We start from the raw sequence: 26,192 nt of genomic DNA, 5'->3' as shown, positions 1-26,192 counted from the left end.
AGGTGCAGGAAAGCAAAGGCTGTAGTTCTCTTGGCAAGGACAGTGTCTCCTAGTCTAATGTCCCCTGATTCTGGGCTGGAAGCACTCGGCAGCAGTTCTCCTTCTGAACTGGTTTTGGTAAAGCTGGAATCCGGGAGACTTCGCTGTGGTTTTCCAGTACTTGAGAAGAGCTTATAAATGGGAGGAAAACCAACTTTTTACTTGTGTAGAAAATGTTAGGACAAGGGAGAACAGTTTTAAACTAAAAGAGGGGAGATTGGATATCAGGGGGAATTTTGCACTGAGAGGGTGGTGAGGCATTGGCACTGCTGCCCAGAGACTTTGGGTGCCCCATCCTTGGAGGTGCTCAAGGCCAGGCTGGATGGGGCCCTGGGCCTTGAGCTGGTGCCTCAGGTAGTAGTTGGCAGCCTTGCCTGTAGCAGGGGGTTTGAACTGGATGATCTTTGAGTTCCCTTCCAACCAAACCATGACTGGTTTTGCACTGGGTACCAGCAGCTGGATCTCAGCATCAAACACCATGTCACCAGTGCTTGGGAAACTGGAGTAATACAGAGCAGCTTGCTTCTTGCAGACATGCCTGAAAACTTGTCACAGTTCACTTTCAGATGCATATTCAATATGAGTGACTTTCTGAGAGAGAGTCCTGGCTACATGGGGTATATGCAGAGATCAGGATAGAACTGGTCTTGTCCTGAGCTGCCTGTGCTTCGAGGAGCAGCCTGCAGCATTGTCTGGCTGTAACAACCAAAAACAACCCGGTTTCCAGCACAACAGTGACTTGTTAAGAGGAGAGAACAGCTCACGGTGTATTTTCAGAAACGAGGTCAAAATAGTGCAGCCGGGGAGGGAAGTGACTGCTGCGGTGGGTTGGTAATCAGATACAAAGCCTTTCCCTTCTAGCTTAAAACCAGCCTCGGTCAGCAGTGTCTGAATCTTTTATCGTCTGACAGTTGCTCACTGTGGCCTTTGCAGTGATGGCTTTGCTCTGTGACATCTGAGTCAGTGCTTGCATACCCAGCACCCAGGGCTGTCTGTGCATCCCCTGAGCCCTATAGTGTTGGCTGGGGGGGGCAGCAGGGATGCACACAACTTCTTTCTTCCCTGAAGGAAAACTTTCTGTTTTCTCTAGGAGGTCTGGTTCTGCCCTCAGGATCACAGAATCACAGAACCGTAGGGGTTGGAGGAGACCTCTGTGAATCATTGAGTCCAATCTCCTAAAGCAGTTCCCTGCAGTGGGTCACATAGGAGAGCATCCAGGATGGTTCTGAATATCTGCAGAGAAGGAAGAGACTCCACAGCTTCCAGGGCTCTGTCACCCTCACAATGGAGGCTTTTCCTCATGTTCATACATAACTTCCTATTTTGAGTTTGTGGCTGCTGCCCCTTGTCTGTCACTGGGCATCACTGAAAAGAGCCCGGCCCCATCCATGTGACTCTCACCCTTTAGATATTTATAAGCATTGATAAGATCCCCTCAGCCTTCTCTTCTCCAAGCTGAACAGCCTGAGGTCTCCCAGCTTTTCCTTGTAAGGGAGATGCTCACAGCCCCCATTATCTTTGTATCCCCATGCTGGACTCTCTCCAGCAGTTCTCTGTCTTTCTTGAACTGGGAAGCCCAGAACTGGACAAAGTGCTCCAGATGTGGCCTCACCAGGGCAGAGCAGAGGGGAGGATCACCCTCCTATCCGGGAGGTACCCTACTGGCCATGCTCTTTGGAATGCAGCCCAGAATAGCAAGAAGGCCAATGGTTCCCTCCTCTTCATGTCTGCCTGTGTGCAGGTGGGTTTAAGGCCTTAAATAAAAGGTTGTAGGTGTCTTCTATACACCCAATTTCCTTGACCGTTAAATTAAAGAAAACCACGGAGCAGACCATCACTGCCCATAAGCTGTTCTCTTCTTTTAGTAAAGGATGCAGCTTTTATCCCCATAGATATATATATTCATAGATATAATGAAATCAGGTATCAAAGACCTGTCTACAATTCTTGTCTGGCACAGCAGCCAGTTGGAGCTGTTCTGCTTTCTCCCCTTGAAATCTATTGACAATATTGACATTCATATTGTAGCCTTCATATGCATCCTTGATTCCTGAGCCTTCAGTCCTGAAGTCACAGCGGCAGCAAACTTCAGGGAAGGGCCTCTGCAGGTTTACTCACTGAGTTTTGACCTGATACAATTAAAGCACCAAACACGGTGTTTGCTTTGTGAGATTTGCATGGCTGCCAGATTTGCCTATGTTCTGCAGTGTAAAATGTGCTGTTCCTCTGGGTTTCTCACTTCTCTGTCTGTGAAGAACCATGTTTGGGCCTCCTGGGAAAGGAGAATCTGTGAAATCCCTGCCCTGGGGTAGAGCATTAACCCCAACACGAACAGAAGCCGGCTGAAGTGGCAACAGGGGCTGCCCATGCAGAGCTGATGCTGGTGGGGCAGGAATGGGACTGATGAGTCTGGAGATTTGTTAGAGAGAAGGAAATGCAGTGGGAGAAGGGAAGGAGACACCTGCAAGGGGATGAGGACACTTGTGATGGGAGGAAAGGCAGAGGGAAAGAGCAATGGTTGATATCAAATAGATCGCATTGCCCCACTGTGTGGGGGAGATCTTCTATGGTGTCCCCTGCTCTTTTTTGCTGCTTATGTACTCACTCTCTGAACACGCTGAGTGCTTTTGGCTGCTGGTGTTTTCGGATGCTTTGCAGCATGGTGACAGCTCTGAGCAGTAAAACAAGACAGGAATGTGACTGCTGTCATGTGCTGGAGCCACGCTGTAGTAGTGAACTGAGGTGAAGCTGGGGTTGGGTGACACAGGAGGGGAAGGATTTCCTGGAGAGGAAAATCACCTGGCCAGTCCTCTGGAAACTGTGAGCGTGCGCTGCTGGAACTCTCCAGGCTGTGCTGTGTTCTGCACCGAAACTCAGCTGCGGTACCAATGAAGGCAATGGCAACTGTGCTGCCAAGTGGCATAAGGCAGAGAAGCAGGCCAGTAGCAATCTATTTTCAAGCAGACAAGTGCCACAAAGTCATTTGTCATTTCTCCAGAACGCTCGGGTAGGTGTGCTTGAGAGCACTGTGCTGTCTCCTATGCACCATATGTGCAGAAAGAGATTAATTCCCAGGTTAGCAAGATGAGAGCTGTGATGAGACAGAAGCCTGAGTCAGGTGCAGTGGGGAGAGGCGAACGTCACAGGCTGCAGCCGTCCTCAGGTTCCTGTTGAGTTCTGAATGGAGCTGGAGTGAGGGAGACTTTTGTTATTCTTTTAATTAGAGAAGAACAGAGGTTTTGAAAAACATGAACTTCAGAAGCAAAGAAATGGCACTTTTTGGCTTTATTCTTAGCAATGGCTGTCCTGAGGATCTGCAGCACTCTCATCCCAGCTCCCCTGTAAGCACTGCAGAAAACAAACACCAGCGAAGTGTGCTGTGAGGCTGCAACCCAGTAGCAACTCCGATGCCTTCAGTACAGCTCTCGAGCCACACACACTGTGAGAGCAGACAACTGAAGGTAACCCAAATGGAGCCATTCAGTGGAGCACAAATCCGAGGACCTGAGTCCTAAAGAGTGTGCTCTGCTGCTGCAGACCTCCCCACATGGCACATTCTGAGCATCTTCCTTCATGCTGAGCACCACTGCAGCACGGCGCTGGGGCTGCAGTGTGCAGTGGTATGTGCAGATATCCCTGCGTCCTCATGTGCACTGCTCCTCTGTCTCTTGGTTACACAGAGCTGCTGTTCTGTGCACCCAGTGGGATTTCAGCAGGGCTCTGCAGGCCAGGATCTGTTCTTTCCATTTCCCAGAAGCAACAACGCGCACCGTTCTGTGCTTCCCCAAGCAACTGCTCTTAGAAAGCTGACATGTAGTGGAGTGACTGCGTATGAAACCTGTAGTATGAAATGAAGCATCAGAAAAAGCAAGCTGTTACTTCCCGACCTGTGTTCACATGCTGTACATTCAGCATTCCCCTTCCCTTCTTTCCTCCTTTAATTTTCCTTCACCTGCCCAAACGTAAATCCTCCAGGCCAAGGCCTGTGCTACCTGTTGTGCTGCACACAATGCGTGCCACCAGCAACAAAACAAGCACAGTGATGGTAACCCTGCAGTCTGGGACCTCTGCCATGGAAAGCAGCTACGTGGAGAGGGCTGGGGCAAAGCTGGGATGATAGTGGCAGTGCTGGGGCAGAGCTGGGATGGCAATAGCCTCTCCTTCCACATGATGGAGGAGACAGTGCTGGCTGCTGAAATAGCACCAAGGAATTGTAGGTTACAGCTTTCTACAATAGCTTAACTGGAAACAAAACAGCAAGGAAAGGCTGGGATGAGATACCCAAGTTAAATGTGGAAAGAGCTGCTAGGTGTTTGCTGTAGCAGCCGGGCCCGACGTCCTAAAATAAAACCCAAAGTTATTTCATTAAAGCCTGTGATGCTGAACACAGGGTACTCTGTGAGAGTGTAAATGCCAGGTGGTGCATTAAGTAAATAAAGCAGCCCTGCTGTGGGCATCGTTTCCCCAGCAGCCAGCCGTGACCAGCACACAGGACAAGTGCCCATGTGAATCCCTGCCATGTGATGCTCTGACACCGGCTGGGAGGGCAGTGCAGGCTTTCCTCCGGCGTTATCACGGTGTTGATAAGGGTCAGCTGTTGCACGTGGCTTATTTGCATGGGTTGGCAGCCACCCATAAGTCATCTGGTTTGGATCAAGAAAAGAAACTGAAAAGCTTCCTGGGCGCTATCAGTTATGTTTCAGGATACATTAACTATTAAGAGCACTTTTATTTTGCTATTAACTAGCATGCTGTACAACATTTGGAGTCAATATCACCAGCACCACATGAATGAGAACAGCCAGTAGCCACTTACCTGCTTTGAGCTTCCTAGTTTTACCGTCACTAAGTGGCATTAAACTTCATTTCACATAATTTGCATCAATTTGCTTATGTGTCAGAATTAACGTGCTATTGTGTCTGAAGAGTGAATCAGCCTAACGAGCAGCAGGCTCAGCGCAGATCCACTGCGGCTTCTGGCTACTTAAAATTCAGCAGCCAGAGTCTGCCTGCTTCTCTGTGCTGCTGCCAGCTGGGAAATGCAAATGGAAGGCCAGTGCTGTCCTGGGAAAGAACCAGACAAAAAGCGTCACTTGGAGCTGCTGCAAATGGAAACTCCCCTGGTTTTTTCCTTTTCCTTTTTTCTTTCTTTTTTTTTTTTTTCTTGAGAAGTTTCAGTCTAAGTGATACATGAATACACCCTACATATAAACCTGGAAAGCTATTGTAGCAGCAATGTTATCTGCTTTATCTGCTTGCTCAGGTACAGGACACGAGAAAACTGAAGTGTGATCCCTAGGATTTAAATCACAGAATCACAGAATGGCCAGGGTTGGAAGGGACCTCAAGGATCATGAATCTCCAACCCCCTGCCACATGCAGGGCCACCAACCTCCACATTCAATACCACACCAGGCTGCCCAGGGCCCCATCCAACCTGGCCTTGAACACCTCCAGGGACGGGGCATCCACAGCCTCTCTGGGCAGCTGTTCCAGCACCTCACCACTCTCTCTGTAAAGAATTTCCCCCTGACATACAACCTAAATCTTCCCTCCCTCAACTTTTAAAACCATTTCCCTTGTCCTGCTGTTATCTCCCCTTTCCAAGAGTTGATTCCCCTCCTGTTTGTAGGCTCCCTTTAGGTACTGAAAGGCTGCCATGAGGTCACCCCGCAGCCTTCTTTTCTCCATGCTGAACAAGCCCAGCTCCCTCAGCCTGTCCTCATAGGGGAGGTGCTCCAGTCCCCTGATCATCTTCGTGGCTCTCCTCTGGATCCTCTCCAACAGCTCCCTGTCTTTCTTGTACTGCTGGCTCATGTTCAGTTTTTCATCCATCAGGATGATTACACTGCCAAAGTGTTTTGTTTGACACTGCCCGTAACTTTCAGCAGCTTTAACAATTTCACCTTAAACACATCAATGCAAATGGGATGTTTGACAGCTGGTTTCTAGCTGTTTTCTTTGGCCACTGGACAGGGGAGAGCAGCTCTGCAGGACTTCCCAGCCCACTTTTTTCAGTGCAGTGTGTGGGCAGATGGCTCTGCAGGCCCATGGGCAGTGTTACTTTCTGGAGAGGGGTGGATCAGAGCTCTGGGCAGATCGAAGCATAGCACAGCTGATAAGTGAAAGGGAGGCTTTGGCAGAGCTCCTGGGCTGTGAGCGTCCTGTCTGGAGCCATCAACTGCATCCTGCCAGGTCAGGCAAGGTGTGCAGGTGACAGTGCTAATTGTGGGCCTCACTCAAGGATACAGGAGGATGGCCACCCTTCTCTTAGGAGTCCACAAACGGCCATTCAGCATTTATCCTTTGCTGTTATACCTTGCTGGAAGGCTTGTTTCCATCAGAATGCACCCAGTAGGTGCAAAATGAGGGCTTTATTTAAAGGAAATAGTTGCACATATCTAACGAAACAAGTGGTAGCAGTGTTATTTTTGTATGTGTGTGACTAACAAATGCTATCTTGGGCCAAAGCTGTGGGCTCTGCTGTTACAGTGGTGTTTTCTGGAGGCTCTTCTATGCAACATGTGACGTGGGTGAGATCCAAGCTGGAGCTGTGCAAATGCAGGCATAGAACTGAATGTTGGACCATTGCTGCAGGCAACCCTGTGGTAGGGAAAGGACAACTGGAAATTGCCCCATTTTGATCAAACATAAAACTGGTGCTATTTAGAGTTGTTTTGGTCTCACAAATAGATGTTGAATATGAGTAAAGATACTCAGTGATCCTTATGGGTTCCTTCCAGCTGGGAATACTCTGTGATTCTTTGATAAAACTGTACTAGGGCAATCAACAGAAAATACAGGACAAAGCCTTCTGTTGGCCAGTGATACAATAACTAATCCAGAATTTTCCCTTCTTCTTTATTTTCCTGTCTAGAACTCTTTTATTAATCTAATGGGAAAAAAAAAGAAGAGCTATTTAGTTTGCCGACATGAAAATACCACACTTGATTACGCATTTCATTGTCTGATGAAAGCAACATTAGCATTAGAGATAATTACGTGCCATAACAGTTCATCTCATTATCAGCAGCAGCTGAGTTTGCAGGCAGCTTCAAAGACTCTTTTTTCTCAGAAATCCTCATCTGTACTGAATTTTTCAGCCTTGTTACAGAGAAGTCTAGAAACGGTGGCTGCTTTTTAATGCTATATTGTCTAACATGGGATATAAGCTGTGTCTTGTCTCCTTGATCCCTTTCTTCTGTAGTAGACCAGCACAGTGACTGCATGCACACATACCCGTATATTTACATCTATTCCATCTGTTTAGATGGCAGTTCAATAGAATTCTGTTAACACGGAGTTCTGTTACTCCTGAAGTGATTTTCTCCTGGGGGCGTGTTGGAGATTTTCCATCTTTAATGTCACAGACTTTTATAAAATTCTTTATAGGGTTTTGGATCAGGCTGGATGTGGCTCTGGGCAGCCTGGGCTGGTGGTTGGTGACCCTGCACATAGCAGGGGGTTGAAACAAGATGAGCATTGTGGTCCTTTTCAACCCAGGCCATTCTGTGATTCCATGATTCTTTGATTCTATGATTCAGACACTGAGCTTTTGTTTTAATTATCATAAAATTACAGTTGTTTCCTTCAACCTCAGCAGTACAGAAACGTGAATAAAATAGGTACCACAATAACGCTACGAGGTGAGCTTTTAAATAGCAAACACTGAAAAGGCTAACACATAATTTAATCCAATACCTTCCAAAACAATGATGATTTTCTCTCCACCTCTCGTGTGGAAAGTCACAGAAAAAGTGAAGTTGAAGTGTTGTCAGGGTGTGCCTTGCTTTGAGTTCTTCTGTGTTAAGAGCCCAGGGGGCAGAGACTGTTCTAGGGATCAAAGTGCTCCCAGTGAAGTTTCTGGACAGACACTCATCATCTATAAAAACTCATGCCAAGTTTCCCAAGAGGAGGCTCCCCATCACGGGCTGTTCTTATAAAATGGAAGGCATGCTGTCTGCAAGGAACTTTACTGCCTGTGCCGTCACACATTTACAGTAGTGTTCATGGGATGTGAGTGATGTTACTTCCGTGGTCTCCTTTCATCCACATCTTCCTATGTCCTCTAGCTGTCCTCTCCACTTGTATGGCAGCCCTGTCAGCTTCCCTTATGGCTGGTAATAACACTTTTGGCAAAGATTGTTAATCCTGGAAATTGTTTGTAGACTTGCTGATACATTAGCACACAGTGAACACTTTCCAGCAGTAAGAATTTAAGATCTAATGGTGTTTTTCTCCCTCTTAGTGGTTTTATATTTGCATCAATTACAGCTGCCATCCGCCTCAAACCCCAGTCTGAGTGCTCAGGAAACATTTGTACACCCATAAAAACACAGAAGATCAGAGCATCTTCCCCAAACCATTCATCTCTATCTGCAAGCAAAAACAATCCTTTTAGTCCTTCAGCAAATGGCACGTGCTCCAATCTCACTAAAATCAGCAGTGCTGAGGGCATCCCAAACACTGGGGCCACTCTCCTTGCCCCTCCCTGTGGAAACACCCATCTCCATTGCATTTCTGATAACTGCTGCTTGGTTGGCAGAGCTCTAACGAAACACATATCCTCAGTGGGCAACTGCAATTCCAAAAGACAGCTCTGTGATCAGCAGTTACTGCCCAGCTTTACCATTTACATTCCTAAAATACAAAGTATTCTCTATAAATGCTGTTTGTGAGGCAGAATGGGGACGCCGAGAGGTAATGAACACCCTTTGAGGTCAATGCAAGACAGGATATAAACCTTCCCAAGGGTTCATTCAACCAGTGCTCGTGGTTCTGCAGGCATTTGATTGCAGAAGTGCTGGAGTACCAAGGGAGTTGTACTAATACCCTTTGGCCTGGGTTGTGAGTGAGGACCAGTGGAGGCTGTGTTTGCACCAGTGCAAAGCCTTGGAACAGAGGTGTGCAGAAATCTCTGGTAGAACCATGAAAGCTCACACTGAGAAGGCAAACTGAATTTGCCTTGGAGATGCCTTATCATGTTTTGAAGTTTTGTTTGGATGGCTTGGAGTTTCCTGCTTATTAGAAGCTACCTGTCTGCTCCTTTTTGATGGACTGGAGTCCCCTGTGGATTCACTGGTCATCCACACAGACCTCTGGGAGCACAAAAAGTGAACCCAACTCAGAGGCCACATAGGTGCCCATAGCCCACTTCAAAATCTGAAGCTCTGTCCGGCTTCAGTTTTTACGCCTTTAAATCCGCTCTGATTTATGCTGGTATAAAAGAATCTTCCTTTGTTTGCTGACAAACACATAGATGTCATAGGAAACACAGATGTTGTAATGAATTTTCTAATTGGATGTGGATGCTTGTTCTTAAATGGATAATAAATACGGCTTAAATGATCTGTTTGATCACAGCTCAGAACTGCCCTAAGAACACAACCTAAAATACAGCTGGGGTAGATATGTGTGTCAAACAGAAGCAGGATGCTCACAAGACAAATGATCTGCTGCTGATACTGATTCTTAGCACAAGAGAAAAATGATCTTTCTCCTCCAAGGTTGCTGAAAACAAATCTAGATTGCAGGAAAGCATTGCTGGGAGCCCTACAGAACGTGGGCTGAAGCTCACAGGATATACTCCTTGTTTCTTTTTGCCTCTCCTCCTAATTTTGTTCTAGCTGCTGGCTGAGACAGAATCATCAAAATGAAGCAAAAGTATGCGTTCAAGCTCTTGAGCCATTTACCATGAGATAGAGGTAATCCTGAGATTCACAGAAGCATTAAAATAGCAACAAGAAAGTGACACCAGTGCTGAGGATTGCTTTAGAAGTAAGGAAGCAGATGGGAGGCCAGTAGAACAGAAATGTAGAGCTGTCTCATCTTGCAAATACACCTCCCTGGACAATGGCTCAGACAGTTCAAGCAGCCAAACAATTCACAGAGTTTTAATCCCCTATTATAAATAAGGGTGAGATATATGCTTTTAGCCTGGGAAAGGTGATAAAAATATATATAGGTTTACTGTAAAGATGAGATTTCTGCCTGCTTCTCTTCTGATCGTTAGTAATTATTCTTTTTTACAGCCTCTGGCCTCTCCTCTTCTCCATCTACCCCAACACAAGTGACCAAGCAGTCCACGTTTCCTCTTGAATCCTATAAGCATGAGCCTGAGAGACTAGAAACACGGATTCACTGTTCTTCTCCTCCGGACACAGGGCAGAGATTTTCTTTGCCTCCATCCCAAAGTGCAGCCAAGCCTCCTATAATGACACCATCTCTCTGTGCTACCTCAAAACCAGTAAGTAGAGCTTGTGTCCACTTCTCCACCGGGAAATGTACAGTGGTGTGTGTAAAATTGTTTCTCATACTACGAGCTAGGACTGGTGCGTCCATCCTGTGGAATGGAATGAGAACAATTTCATGTGCCTTACACCCCAGGCTTGTGTCAGCTCTCAGCGTTCAGCTGGCAAGGCATTAGGAATCCAGAGGTGGGAGCTCTTCTTGTGAGTTAACCAAATAGCAATCAGTTCTTGCATTGAGCTCAACTGAGCTTTGCAGTGGCTGCACAGTTCTGCACGCATTGCTGAGATGCTGCTTTAGAGAAGGATACAGTTTTATTTAGGATTGTCTTTTATATCCCTTGAAAGGAGCAGATGAGAAGGCTAGCAGCCAAGCAGAGCAGATCAAAAAGAAATTCACAGCGTGAGCTGCAGGGTTTTGAGTTCCTGCTGCCTCAGAAGTCTGAGATCACTGGGACAACTGCAGTCTAATGGCACTGGTTGCTGTGACTCTGTCTGCCCCAGCTCACAGTACAGAAGGGTGGAACTACCCAGGTATTTAAGCAGACCCCAGGTAGTAGCAGCGTCTTTGTAGGAGTGGTTTCTTTAGCTCCTGGGAATGCAGGAACTCAGCAGTTCCAGGAAAACGTGAATTCTAACCTCTGATATTCTCCTCTGCAACATCTGCACTGCATGTCTTTGTCCTGGACTTGAGCAAGGCCTTTGACATGGTCCCCCACCACATCCTTATCTCCAAATTGGAGGGATGTGGATTTGATGGGCGGACCACTCGATGGATAAGAAACTGGTTGAAAGGCCGCATTCAGAGGATGGTCATCAATGGCTCTGTGTCCAGGTGGAGGCCAGAGAGAGGCGTCCCCTAGGGGTCTGTCTTGGGACCAGTGCTCTTTAACATCTTTATCAATGACATCGATGATGGAATCGAGTGAACCCTCAGCATATTTGCTGATGTCACAAAGCTGAGCGGTACGGTCCACGGTGGAAGGAAGGGATGCCATTCAGAAGGACCTCGAGAGGCTAGAAAGGTGGGCCTGGGTGAACTTGGAGATTCATGATCCTTGAGGTCCTTTCCAGCCCTGGCCATTCTGTGATTCTGTGATTCTGTCTTCCCTCCCCTCCTCTGGCTAGCCTCAGCCTCACAGTAACCACTGTTCTCTTCTGTGCTCTTCTGCCTTCTGGATACGCTAAGCCAGCAGTCCCACATTTCCTCCTTTGAGTCCTGCACCTCCACAGGAATGGCTGCAGCCATTACACTGTGTGTGTCTGGGTGCTGTGACCATTTGGTCTTATAAATAATGGACATTTTCACTCATTGCTCATTATGGCTTGTTGTATCCAAAGCCAGCTTTGTTGTTCTAGACTAAGGAAGCCAGACTCCTTTCAAAATAAACACCTTCCTATTCTGCCACTAGGCGAAAGTAAAGAATTAAAAATACTGAATAATACCAATCTTACACTTATAGTTAGGAACTCCAGCAGTAACCTTCCTCCAGACCGTTCGCTGCCTTTCCATGTAAGGAGCAGGCTTGGATGCACAAGTTATGAAATTCAGGGGCTTGCAGGACACAGGAATGTTTGTGGTAGGCTTCAGTCTGTTGGTCATATCCTTGGCGTGTGAATGTGGTTTCTATTCAGCTGCTACCCAGGGGTCTGTTGTATCTGCTAGAACAGCGACTGAAACACAGATCTAATTTTTTATTTGTTTTTAATGATTTGCTGCTTGGGACAATAAAGAAACAGAATTCTTGGCAAGCATTTATCAGCTGTAGTGGTTCTGTGTCTGCACAAGATAGTCTGGATGGAAACTCAATATATTGTACTCAATTATCTCCTATTCAACAGATGCAGAAAAACATATATTAGACACATAGGATGTACAACACCTGACTTTCTTTGTTCTGTATACTTTGCTTTTGTACTCTTTGTTTTATATCTATCTCATTTATAAGAGTGAGTGCACAGGATGGCAGTGAATCATTAGGTTTTCATTTCACTAAGTTATTTCCCTTACAAATGTGACAACACCCTGAATACTGCATTTTAGACATTTCAGTTATTCTGAGTCATGGGTTAAATATTTGTTTTCCCAGTGAAGATGTCATAAACAGATCGAGGTCCATTTCTTGCTTACTTAGATAGCTCTTTCTTGGCATAATGATTCCAAAAATCTTAAAAGCATTATAAATTATAGGATGAGTGGTTTCACAGTGGACACTGTGAGATGTTCACTTTAATGACAGAGCAGCTCTTACGTTAACAATTGAAAGGAGAGGTTGACTCTTATCTACAAGGGCTCTGTCAACTCAAATCTCATTACATTGTTTAATTAGTGATGATAATGTGTGTGATCCTAAAACTATTATCAATGATTCATGACTGCATATACTGCAACAGCAAAGAGGAACTCCTGGAGCCAGAGCTGGAAGTCCTGCTGAAAAAAACCCAACAAATGAGCCAATGGATGAGTATAGGAATGTGTAGCACCAGGGCTTGGAACTCAGCCCATTTTTACATCCACCTGCATTTGAAGCTATGTGTACTTGAAGCTTGTGGACTTGCTTTTTATACGCTTGAGGCTGTGGCACAGAACGGTAGAATCTGCTAAAAAACAGAGAAGAATAAAGATATTTGTTTCCCAGCAGATGTAACCATCACTTTTGTGTTTTGGTAGCACTCAGTGTGTATCTTGCTGTGATTTTTAACCCTTTTATTCAGATAAGGGGAATAAAAAGCAGGAGACAGGCCCTGGCAGAGGGAGACACTGCTTCCACAAGGAGCATCTCAATGCAGTGTGTACCTCAGCAGATAACAGCATGCTAATGGGTGCCTGCAGTAATCACTCAGGCCTGGATTTATCCTGCCTAACTTTAGAAACCTATCTGAGCTGCTTACGTTGGTTGCCTCTGTATCTCAGAGAGGATAAATGGGTTCTTCAGAGGGTTGGTCAGCACTCTGCCTCGCTCACAACTGAGGGACTCCGGGTGCTGCATTTCTGACCACGGTGTTTCTGCTGGGTGCCCAAAGCAGATGTGTGAGGCTGGGTCAGGCCATGGCAGCAGCTCTCGTGGGCGTCCAATGGCTGCGGAGGTGTTCCTGGTGGTTGAGTTAGGAGCTCAGAATGAGAAATCAGCTGATAAGAGATCAAAGCTACTCCAGAAGATTAGTGTGCCCCACATGAAATAGGGAAGGAGAGACTCGATCTTTTGCTGCACAGTTCATGACTTTGTACTTCGGCCTTGTGTTGTTTGGACTGTGTAACCTTCAGGCTGTTAAGTGGTGAATGATAACTCCCCTCTGAAGCAACATTACTAACCATGAAAGGAATGCAGAGAGGTTGCAAATTCAGTAACCAACATGTTCTCCCTGTTTCCGCTTTGCCCTGTTTTGAAGAGGAATGCAGTGCGTTGAGCTCAGTGTGCTTGCATCCTTCCCCTTTGTCCTTTCTTCTTCCACTGACACGTAAGGTACCATGAAAACAGCAGTATTCTGCCTCCTGCAAACATGTGCATTTTTGTGGTACATCATTTCCTGGCCTTCATGAGTTTCCTCTTTCTCTGCATGAGGAGTCATACTTACAGAAGCAGAACATACAAACAACCTCTTCTACCTGGTGAACCACTGCTCTCTAACAGGAGCCTAATAATTTCCCAGCAATTTCTTACAAAGAGCATCTCATGCAGAAGACAGTCTGACACATACACTGAGCTTGTGTCAGCACATCCTCCTCAAGCCACACGTGTAGGACACAGGAGAAACTGGAAGATACAGTTGGCATCCATTTTACACAGTCAGTGTTGCTGAGCTCCTGGAACAGAAGTACAGTCTGCAGCCAGGCCTCTCCCTTCCAGTGGCAGAAACACAGAGGTAAAGAGAAAATGGTTTCTGCAGCTACCTGCTTGTTCAGCAGCAGCATTTCCCTGTGAGGCTATTCGTGCTGTTTCTCAGCCAGAATGTAGTAAACTCAAAAACAGGGCTGTTAACTTGTTTGGCGTGAAAGACTCTTACATCACACCCTGCTGCTGGCAGGCAGCCTGGGAACCAGGATATGTGCAGCAGGTCCTCCCATCTGGCTCTCTCCAAAAAGCCATGGCACCTATCAGAGCGCCGTGATCAGCCTGGCTGATAAAAGAGATTTAAATCTGATGAAGAGAACTGAAAATGCTCTTTGATTCTGATGTTGTCTTAAAAAAAAAACAACAACAAAACAAAACAAAACAAACCAACAAAAACCACAGGCTGGGAGAAATGGAATCCAGTCTGCAAATGTGCAAGAACTCTTTATTTCAGCATTCGTGTGGTTTAAGGAAGTAAATGAGTGCCAAGGCATTACTCTGATTCAGCTTTGATTTATACCACAGTAAACTGATCACGGAACCCAGAGCCAGCAAGGCTGTCATTTACCAGTGAGAAAGCTCTGGCAGTGTTGCTGTGTCCGGACTAGTTCTAAGTGCTTTAATACCAGCACTCCTTCTGGGAGATGTTCTCTAATAGATCCTCTGGGCTCCAACAAGCCAGCTGGGTTGCAACATTCTCCCTAATGCAGCTGCTGCTGTCCGTGTAAAAGTGCATTTAATGTAAAAATGGAACATACTTGTCCAGCAGTTGGTATGTGATTAGTTGCAAACCTAGTAAATCAACAGCTTTGTGATTATGTATCATTCAATCACTTAACAGTTACACACCATATTAATAGAAAAAATGTCCTGAGCCCACCTGATTTGTTTTATCTGCTTTGACAGAGTGTCAGGATGGCTCCACTGAGCAGACTTCACACCACTGAAAGTCCATAGTAAGATTCAGTGGGAAGTAAAACCTAAATGAGCCAGTAAACTTGCTTGGAAATGAAGAGACCCATTCTACTAATATTCTGTTCTGTCCCTTTACCTCCTCCCTATTAGTCTTATTCTTTTACCACATTTGGCATTTTTATCCCTATTTAAAATACGCAACAGGCACCTTGCTAATAATTTTATATTGGTTAATTTGTCTTTTCTAGAATTACTTACTTATTTTAGGAGGAAAAAAATAGAGTTACAACCTGCTGTAATGCCAGTTTCCGGATGTAATTGTAATTGTATTCTGGTCGCAGCATTCGGATTCTTGGCAATCAATCATAGGATGTAGAGAATTCATATTGCGTAATTTCTTTGCCCTGAGGAAATGCATGTCTGTCTGCTTGTGGCTTTTTCGGCAGAGCGATTTATGCAGCTACCTATGGGTGCACCTTGTGCTGAATTTATCTTAACAGCATAAACTCCTCCGATTCCTGTTCCTGCCAGTCCTAGAGCCCAAGGAGAAAGACCAGGATGAAAGGATGAGCAGCCAAAATGCTGAGTCCCGTCAATTCCCAGCTGCTCTGGCAGTGCTTGTATGACTAAGTAGCTAAGACAATTAAAACCAGAGCACTGTGTGTTTCTTCTGTGGTACACCTTGGTACCAAACTCATGACCCCAGAATCCTGAATGGGGAGTTTCTGGTTAGAAGTTGAAAGCAAAGTTACCTTTATCACCCCATGTCCTGCACTATGCATGGTAGTACTACTCTTCTATTAACAGCGAGCTCTGTTTGTGATCACAGCCTGAAACCTAATTTCTGATTTAAGGCACAGGTTCAGTGCAATAGAGCATTGCTGCCAGTTTCTTACCAAGTATTTCTCAGGAAAACAATGATGTACCACGTGTGCTTGTGCACAAAGCAGCAGAAAATATAAACCAAAGTCTTTCAGAAGAGAGCTCTGCATGCACTCTTCTGAAACTTCTCTGTTGCACCATTCCTTCTCATGTATTCAGGTGGGTGGAAAATACAGCTACAGGAAGGAAGAAATGCTACACGGGCCGGGATCCTTAAGAGGGAACTCTATGAATTCCTCATCTATCTCCATCTCTCTCAGCTCAGTTTCGTCCATATTGTATTGTTAGATACACAATCTTTAACAGCCAGCAGAGCTTTACAGAATGTAAATCCCCGGCTGATACCCAAAGGTCACAGATTACACAAAGCAGCGATATCCTCTTCTCCCCACAGCCTTACCCCTTCCTCTGTTTGGATGAAACAAAATGCTGAAGTTAGGAGATAAAAGGGGGACATCTTGAGTAACCCTGCCTTCCATTTGCACGGTAGTGTCGCTGTCAGCCTGTACATAAGGAGAGCAACACAGCTCTGCAGAAACACAGCTCGTGTCTGTGGTTCTTTTTCTTTTAAGATAACAATCAACCAAGTTTGGCCATTTGAAAGTCAGCTGCATGGGCTGCTGACTCAGAGGAGGACCAGATACCATCTTGGCAGCAGCCTGGAAAAATGTTTCCATTGTGCTCCCGAAATGAATGCAAAATATTTATTCCTTGAGCTTGTTCCCAACAGCATTCTTAGCAGGCACTGAGGGCAGGGCCGTGTGGATGACATTTTTAGGAAGACAGTAATGATTTGTGCAGTGCCCGAGGTATGAATAATCGTGTTTTATGATTAACAAAGAACAGAAGTCCTACAGCATGGGGCGAGTAAGCTGAAGTGTAGAAAGGTGAAGTAATGGAGCGTAGGATGACAGAATTACTGCGTCTCCTGCTGTGGAAGGGATCCATGAGGATCACAGAGCCTAACTCCTGAACAGACCATAGGAAAGGTGAGAGGCACAAGGCCAGCAGGGTGAGGAGGCAGCAGAGGTACAGAGTGGAGATACTTGGTTGGCCTTCTCGCATGTGTAAGGTTGTGGACAATTGCCAGTGCCGAGGTCAGCACCTCTGGTGTTTGAGCTTATTCTCCAGCACAATTTTTGCCCATAGCTGCACAGCGCGTCTGTCTGTGGCACACAGAAATCCTTCTTCCTTGTAACAGAAAGTTACTAATTGCTGTTTCGTGGAATGTGAGCACAGATGATTTCAGCAGAGAAATAAACATGACTCTTGCCCCGAGGACTTCATTGTCCGAGAGCCTGATCTAGCAAACAGGCCGGGCAAATTCTAAAACCATAAGCATTGACTCAAACAGGATGGTTCCTAAGCACTACATCCAGTATGTACTTGCAGAATGGGTTTAAGTGTAGCCATAACATAGCTAGTGATGACAGAAGGCATTGAAGAAAGGTAATCTGAAGGTTACAGCGCTGAGTTTGGTTGAGGTTGCTATGTATTTATGTTGCTGAATCTCAGGTGCTATTCTGTTTTGGTTGAAGTCAATGCAATGATGGCCTCGATCCAGGAAAGCACTTAAAAGTGCGGTCAATTTTAAGTACATTGGTGGTCTGGCTGGAGTCAGCAGTACCAGAGCACTTAAAGCAATATACACGCTGGCCACTTTGCTCAGTCGAGGTCTTTGTACACTTTTTATTGTCTATTAAAACACTTACAAACGACTAGCATAAGTGAAGATGAAAGCTGATGGACAGGCAGGGGATGGAAAAGGAATTGGGGGAAACCTGAGAGATTAAATAAAGAGTAAATAATGGAAAGAGCATGAGGATCAGGACAGAAGAAAGGTCGTGGTGACAACAGGAAATAGCTGATGGCCAAGTGGCAAGGAGAGCAGCAGCTGTGAGATCGCTATCTGCCTGCTGGTGTATGTTTGGCCTCTCCAGCTGTGGGCATTTGGACCATGTTTACATGGAAATATTCATGGTGTGCACCACCTCTGCACCCAGCTCCTGACGCAGGCAGAAGCAGCTAGTGATGTCTTCAGAAAGGGATGGCAAGATGCACTGAGCACCACTGCAGTACAGAAGCACATCATACAAGCTGGGCACCAAATAGATTCCTCCATTGCCCAAGATTTCACCGATATAGAGGTCACGTTTTGAAGAAAAGAATTGTTTCCTCACTCCTGCTTTTCTTCCTGAAGGCCCAAAACATGGCTGTTGCTGATTTAGTTCTTTGAATTCGAGATTTCTTCTCTTTTCAGTTACATGGTTGTAACAGAAAACAAAGAGTTTGAAGAAGAGAAAAACACAGCATCAGTAATAGAGCTCAGGGAGGTGGGTGCACATATTCACCCCATCAGAGATCTCTTACATGATTATCACTGCGTCCCTTTTTCCCCTGGTGCCTCAGTTTCCCATTTATAAAAGCTGCAGTGCAACACCTCCTTAAGTCAAACAGTACATTAAGAAGTTCTTCAGAAAGCAGATATTCTTAGAACCTAGACGTAAGTGGCTTAAGATAACTATAGATAGCACATTGTATTTAAAGATTTTAGCAGCAGCTTTTTCCATTGCAGACAATAATAATGTATTACAATGTACAAAAAGCTATCAGGTTTTCAGAGCACATCAAAATTTATGCAAAAAATCATTGTAAAGCAGGCTGGTTTTCTGACTTCTATGTTTATTTTAGAGCTTAGTTTAGGGTGGGTCAGACATCCCCATAGGACACAATGTCCTGCAGACGGTATACAGACTAGTATTCATACACATATGCTCCAAATTTGATGTTGTGCACTGGATTTGCTAATTTTTACTGTTTTTTAATCACAGTTACCCATAGAATTATTTTAAAAACGTGAATTACTGAAATGCCTGAGTCGATGAACAACCTTAAATAAATAATTACTGTTCTAGAGATCTATAGCCAAGCTTCTGTTCTGAACTTGGCGTGCTTTTCCCAAGAGCTCAAAATATCATCCAAACAAACTGTAAAAGAATATAACAACCACTGAAATGGCAAAGCCAAATCAGCTCCCCTTCTTTCAGGAATGTCCCGTGCTGTCTCTCACCCACAAGGCCTTACTTGGACATCTTCTCAGAAGAACCCAGCTGAAACTCCAACGCTTCATTCAAATGGCCAGGGTCAGTGTGTTCTTGGCACAACCCAGCAGCAGTTTCCCTTGTGAAGTGCCATCACTCCTCCAGGAGCACTTTCTGGTTGGACATCCAGCACCAACAGGGTTGTGTGCCTCATGCAAAGGTCCAAAGCTCTCAGAAAACTCCATCTCCAAAGATGATGCTTTTGGTTCCTACAGCTGATTGACTTTGAAATATGACCACTCTGGCAGAAACAACCACTTTCATCTCAAACTACTTGACTGCAGTATTTAATTTAGTATTCAACTTCATTTTTTTCCATTTAATTGAAACTGACATTAAATTTCCAGTCTGCTATTTAACTGTGCTTCAGAAATTAAGAAGCACCTCTGGTGAGCTTATGCACAATTTAGTGTGTATATATATATCTATATATATATAGATGTATTAAATTCTCTAATTCTAATTCTGACTGTACTAAAGTTAGTGACAGTTGTTCTACTGTCCTCAGAGAGGCTAGATTTGCTCATAGCCCAACTGTTTCCTTACCTGTAATGACAATTTAAATGGTCCTTTTTCATGATATTGATAGCTGGGAGATACCACACTATGTTAATACATAAATCTCCTCACACAGACTGCTGAATACTGAATCTGCATCTAAACTTATGTACATGTACACCCAGTGCTTACCATACCCACACTGTGAACATCCCCTGACCATCAGCACACTTTTGTATCCATGTTTGCATAAACTCTGCAGTAATGTAAGCATGGTGTTGAGCTTGAGGTGTATCTCAGGTCCTTAACATTGAACTAATTTAAATTTTTTTTCAGCTCTGGTTCATGGAATGCAGGGAAAAGCCTTATTGGTATTTCCACATCTCTTTATGGTATTGTTTGTAGTCATAAAACATTTAGCTGAAGCACTTGATATGCTTCTTGCTCAACACAGTCCTTACTTCAGCCCCTTCCAGATGGTATCAAACCACAGAAGCAGTACATGCAAGATCTGTTTTCACTTGTAGTGTACCTGAAGTGATGGAACGATATAGTTAATAGGCTGCCAAAAGGGAAAGCATGCATGAGAGAAGGGATGCTGTCATGGCAGATTTCTTTTAAGCAGAACAAAAAAAGAGAAGCAATACACAACAATTTTGCCCGGAGTGATCAGCAGTAGATCTGAGAATAATTCAGAGGAAGGCCAGGTTCCTCAAGCTATGCAGATTGAGCACCATCTGAAGAATAGCTTTTTGTCACAGAAATGATCTATTTGAAGATTACAAGGCAACCATGGGCTTTGTGTTGAAGCAAGTTTACAAACTGCGCTGAAATGTATTTTATTATCCTTGCCTGCCTCTCTGAGATAGCTTCTGAATACTCAGTGGATTGAGATCCTCAGTTAAGATAAGCTCTTGGAAAGCGAGTGCCTGGTGCACAGCTCATTTGTTCAGCCAGCAGTTACCCACTTCGCAGTGCAGCCCATGCCGCAGAGCCAATTCTTTGTCAGCCCAGCTGCATGTCAGTAGCTAAAAGTTTTGTTAAGACTGTGGGTGAGTCAGCTCTGAGCTGAAATCTGCCTCTGCCTTTCAGTTACCCATCGCAGCAGCTCTCACCTGCATCTCTTCACCATCTGGACTCACTGCTTCCAGTCTTTGAGACCTGCTGATGATCACAGAAATGCCATTTTAACAGCAGGCCAGTGACTAAAGTTCTACTAGAATTCTGTGGGTCTTACTCAAGCTCAAAGTATGGCATCAGTTCTCTTCAGGCTTGATTAGGGAAAAACTATTTAATTCTAGGTTTAAAAAACACCATGCCTGAAAGCTGGTGCAGTAAGTATTTGCAGAGTAGAGCCACCACCCATGAGCAAGGCTTTGAAACACCACACTAAGATGAAGAAATGCTATATAGTAAATGTTCATACAAATCAGATTTGCCTCTTAGTATTTTTTTTTAAATGTTATCCTCAGCAGCCAGTGCTCTGTGGAACATCTTGCAGGACTCTGGCCTCCATCCAACAACAGTACTTACCTAAATGCTTCACTTTAACTAACACAACTAATCCTGTGTAAGAAGCGTCAGGTAAACGCAGGCTCACACTTATTCTTCCATCCAGTTCATATCAGTCAGTGCTTACCTGCTTTTTATCAATGATTTAGATTCATCAAACGAAAAAAAAAACAACAGTACATTTGTCACAACCAGCTATTTCTATAATCATGCTTATTACCTGATTACTACTGCAATAATTTCTCATTTCCCTCAGCCAGTGAGGTAAGAGAGAGGTCCTATTTCAAAGAGAAGTATTTCTTTTCAAGCATGTATGATAGCAAACATTTGAGACAAAATACTTCAGAACTCTAGAATACTTCAAGCTGCTAAGTGGCATCTTTGTGTTTGCAGAAATAACACTATTTGGGACATCAGTATTCTAACCAAGCTCTAGTCAGCCCCTCCCAAGCACGGGACGTTCTTTGCTTTTCATTTTGTGTTAAAAAGGGCAGAATGTTAATTGTCGTGCTGTTTGATCACTAACACCTCACGCTAGTAATACCGAGTCAGTCTCCATCTATATTCTACAGAAATGAGCTAAGGAATTAATGGTGCCTGCAAAGCCTTGGCTGGAGAAGGCTTCTTTGATATCCCAGACTCAAGACTCTATCAGAGCTGCAGAGTGAGACAGAAATACCCCCAGAGATCGGAGGTTGAGCAAAGAGGGGCCGCCTCTTCTCCACTTGTATTTCTCGTTGAGAGGTTAACTGGCGATCTGGATTTTCACTTGCTTGTTTACTTCCTTTGAAGTTTATGCTTTCAGAATCACTTAACTCTTGTGCCACTGGAACACAAGTTTTCTTCTCAAACAAAGCAACAGTATTATAGGGCAGTGTTCTCACATGGGACAGGTTCTTTGTTTCTGGTGTTAGATCAAAAGAGGTTTCGTAAACCTGTCCTGTTTCTCAATCTGGTCGGTGACAGAACTCACTGGGATCATCCCATACAGAAATATTTAGGTAGGGCTTTCCACCAGAAATGCAAAATCACTCTCCACGTTCAGTTTGTATGCCTTTGGGGTAATAGGATTTCAACACTCCATGCTGTAATTGCAGTGAAGATTTGCTATAAATGCACAGGGTTTATTTCAACATCTTTCCTGGTGCTGAATGGGCTTCTGTGCTCCTTTCTTTTTTTAAGACTAAATTTAATTGTTGCTCCAATTTTGTTATCTGTTCAACCCGCTAAAGATTCCCAGCAGGGACTGCTGATCAGTAATAATTAACTCTGTGAAGTAATTAATGTTATAGCTTCTGGTACGTGTGAGGATACAGATTCAGTTCAAAGGCTAGGAATTACCTATGAAATGTAAAAGCAATACATAGTTAATCTGTATTCCATGCCAACAGACTCCTCATTAGGACTACTGATTGATTCCTATTCTGATGGCATTGGGATGAAGGAAAAAACCTTTCTGGCTTGAGTGGCAAAGTCTGTTAGGGCTATTGTAAAAAGAAGCCACTAGAGTCATCTTTAATGTCACTATACAATAACAGAAAGACATAGAGAACAGACACAACTTGCCCCATACTTTCAAACGTGCTGCAGGATTGCTGTATCTCAATTCATTTAGGGCCCTGTAGATTAGGGACAGAGTACTGAGCTGCCACAAGTCAGGATTCAACTGGGGAGGATAAAAGTCAGAATGCTGAGTGCATTTTTAGTGCTAGGCATTGTAGGTATTTTATTGCTGTGATCTAAACATGTTGTAATTTCTGCGTTGTCACTATCTTCATTTATACGTACTACACTGGAATGACTACAGCATCTAGTATCTCAAAAGCCTTCTGAGACTAGAGCAAATCTTATTGCATTTCTTCCAGGTACAGGAAGAAAAAAGTTGAATCCAGCATTTTGTATGAGACATCCCCCCTCCTTATAGTTTGTTTGGTGCTGGAACACAGATTCCTTAGAATAAATGGTAGAAACTACACTACCTGCACAGCTGCCCTGTTTACTCCAAGGTCTTTGAGGTAAGGAGGACTCTACATCAGAACCAGGACCAGAACTCTACACTGGGACTGACTCTGTTCTCTCATTGCACCATGGGCACTCAGACATCCTACAGTCATGCTTTCCACCATGCAGTTAGCAGATCCAGGATGGGATCCGAACCTCAGCCCCCATGATCCCAGCCTTTCCAGTATTGTAGACCACTGGTATCAGTTATCACACTTGAGCAGAAAACAAGTGGGAACTTAACTTACAGCAAGCAGCAGATGAAACCCTTTTTTTTTCTGATATTTTTTTGTCTCTTTCCACTTCATAAACCAGACTAAATTAAACCAAAAATAAGCAGTTAGTTTTTAAAATTAACTTTGCACAGACTGCTACAGAATAAGCATATCTATGACATACATTTAGAAAAAAAATCTAAATTGCTCATTGACAGCTCATCAGGAGAAGAGATGTTTGACTACTTGAGTTGGATACAACTGTAATTGTAAGCAGCACTAGGAACGGTGGGAAAATTACCATCTGTAGTTTACTCTTGCATTCAAAATGGGTTTGTCTTGATTTGCATTTAGATGGGAATTCCTTCTTGTTGCTCTTCAATCCATTAGGTTTTATAAGGTAAGTCATTTTTTTTTCCTTTTGAAGTACTTCGAAGGGCATTCTGTTTTACTGCTGAACCATGAGCTGAACAGGTGGCACCCAGGCATAGATCAGTCTCAGCAGTGATCAGAACAGAACGATGGAGAACAGTCAGGCAGAGCTTGGAGATGGGCAGCCTTGAATTTAACTGAAAACACCTATTTCTTACTGGAGAACAGATATGTTTGTGGCAGTGCTTAAGCCCATTCCCAGCACAATCAAATAAGGGTCCTTTACTGTCATATTCAGAAAGTTCTCCCAAAGTCCAAGCAAAGACTTCCTTGCTAAAGGCTCAGTAGAGAATTTCTTATTCCATAACCAGTGGATCCAGATAATAGTTTATCACTTTCCTTCTTGCAGGAACGTATTACATTTTGGAACCTGTGATTGTTTTTCCCTTTGGTCCTCTTCTTTTGAGGAGGTTTTCAACTCTTTCTTTACACGTCATTATTTCTCAACTCCTATGTCACTGTTGTTGCTTTTCTTTGGATTCTCTACATTTATTCTTGAGTTTAATGCCCAAAGCTGAATCCAATTCTCTAGCTGATCAACAAATGCGTAGAACAGACTTCCATGCCTTACCCATAAAACTTTAAGAGATAGTGTGATTTTTTCCCCATGAATTTGACATTGTTGTCTGACATGTTTCATTCTTTAGTCATTTCTTTGCATGACTGTTGAAAGCCAGTCCTTTCTCATTTTATTTTTGGTTATTCTCACTTACATATAGCTCTGAACTTACCCATACCAATGTGCATCCTGCTTTTCAAAGCATTTCAGGAATTCTCTAGATTATCTAAGTTGTAAGGCTAGCCATAAAGGCACAGCTTCTTTTAGTACTGGATCACGTGAAAATGTGGTTATTCATTATTCCTGCATTGAGTCACCAGTGAAAACATTGAACAATAATAGAGAGAACACAGCCTTCCATGCAATCCTCTGTTAAACACTCCCAGTTAGATAAAGAAATGTTACTGCCTTCCTTGTGAGTATGGTTCTGACCTTTAGCAGCAGTTTCATCTGGACTCTCTGCTTTGCTTAGGAGAGTGTCATGCGAGATAGTGTCAATAGTCTCATTAACTCACACTGCATCTGCCTACCGCAAGGCTTGTAACTCGTTATTAAGGTGAGTGAGATTGACTTGGTGTTGTTCATACATGCTGGCTGTAACCGGTGATCTTCCCTCCCTCTAATAACTTAAAATCAGTGTGTTTTTTTCTCCCATCCATTTTGGAATCGAAGTTCTAGTAACTAGTTTACAGTTTCTTGGCTCCCTCCACCCACCTTCCCTTAGAGGCAGATACTCCAAGCAGAATGAACCTGACTAACTGGAGATATAGAGATCTAGTCAGTGCAGCAATTGGAGCCCAACACACAAATCATGTGTACTGAGCTCTTGTCTAAAAGAGGTCATACGAATGATGGCCTACAAAGGACCGTTTCTCCACTGGTTGCAGTAGCAGCAGCCTAGGGTCACTCATCCACTAGGAAAAGCTACTCTGCGTGTGTCCAAGCTCAGGTGAGAGGAAACAGGCTCAACCAGCCACTCTGATCTGATGACTGCCACTGATAGATCCCTATCCCGGTGGATGCATTCCTACCAAGAACTCCAAACCTCTTCTGTCACATCAGCCTTTTTGTAGCTTTTTCCACTGTATTAACCTTGCCTTTCTTTGCCTCCACAAAGATTGCTGGCGCTTCTTAATTAAGCTTCTCTACCAGTGTTATGTCACATGTCCTCGCTTTTTGGGCCTACAAAATCTGAAACATGGCAAAGAAAAAATGCTTTCAGGCAATTTTGACTTTGCATAAATTTTTCTTCTACATTGATATGAAGTTTATTTTCCTTAGTGATATTTAGCATACAAAGTAGATACTCACTGCAATGCAAACAGTTCAGATGGGTTACCTGACAAACTCTGGTACCAAACATTCAAATACTAATGTAGACAAATCCCTAGGATATAGTTAATAGAAACCTCCTGTGGCAGCAGAGCAGCCATAACAAACAGATACTGAAATGTTACAGCATGTAGTATCATCTTGGTGGGAATTACAGCTGCTTTGAAAGACAGACTTTCCCTACCTTCACTTGGTAATCCTTTTGTAAAACAACAGGTAGAGTTTGTAGAGAGAGGAATTACTCAGGATTGCCAAAAACATCTGCTGGTTTGTATACTGCTGTAGCAATTCACAGTCAATAACACCGTTCTCACCGTTGATCTGAGTGAATATTAAAGCAGGCTGTTTCCAGAGGCATGGTCCCACTGCCACTGCTGCCCTTGGCATTTCTTGTGCCAGCGCTGCTGCACGCAGAGCTGGATCAGGAACTGATCTGGATAAAGCCCAGTCTTTTCTCTTGGTCTGTTTGCTTTTCAGCTGCATCAGTTTCCTGTTCTGACTCATTGTGTTGCCTACAAGTACAAAAAGAACTAGAATGCAAAGCAATGAGCAGAATGAACACCATTAACAGCAGCTTGTTTTAGGATTGGTTCAAATAAATTGTAAAATTGAGGCAGAATAGGGGA

General features: G+C 44.1%; 1 protein-coding gene across 5 annotated transcripts in view; it reads left to right on the top strand.

The window, feature by feature from the left end:
• The window catches only part of PRKAG2 (protein kinase AMP-activated non-catalytic subunit gamma 2), a 183,138-nt gene that overhangs the window by 115,544 nt on the left and 41,402 nt on the right, over nt 1-26,192 (top strand). For all 5 annotated transcript variants that reach the window (XM_052693169.1, XM_052693166.1, XM_052693168.1 and 2 more), the window contains one exon: nt 10,071-10,285. In XM_052693169.1, the coding sequence (XP_052549129.1) occupies nt 10,071-10,285 (215 nt within the window). The remainder of the gene's footprint in view (nt 1-10,070; nt 10,286-26,192) is intronic.

The sequence above is a fragment of the Tympanuchus pallidicinctus genome, unplaced genomic scaffold (assembly GCF_026119805.1).
Source record: "Tympanuchus pallidicinctus isolate F22 unplaced genomic scaffold, pur_lepc_1.0 scaffold3, whole genome shotgun sequence".
Taxonomy (NCBI): Eukaryota; Metazoa; Chordata; class Aves; order Galliformes; family Phasianidae; genus Tympanuchus; species Tympanuchus pallidicinctus.
The sequence above is the reverse complement of the archived record's forward strand: the minus strand, read 5'-3'. Positions and strand labels throughout refer to the sequence as shown.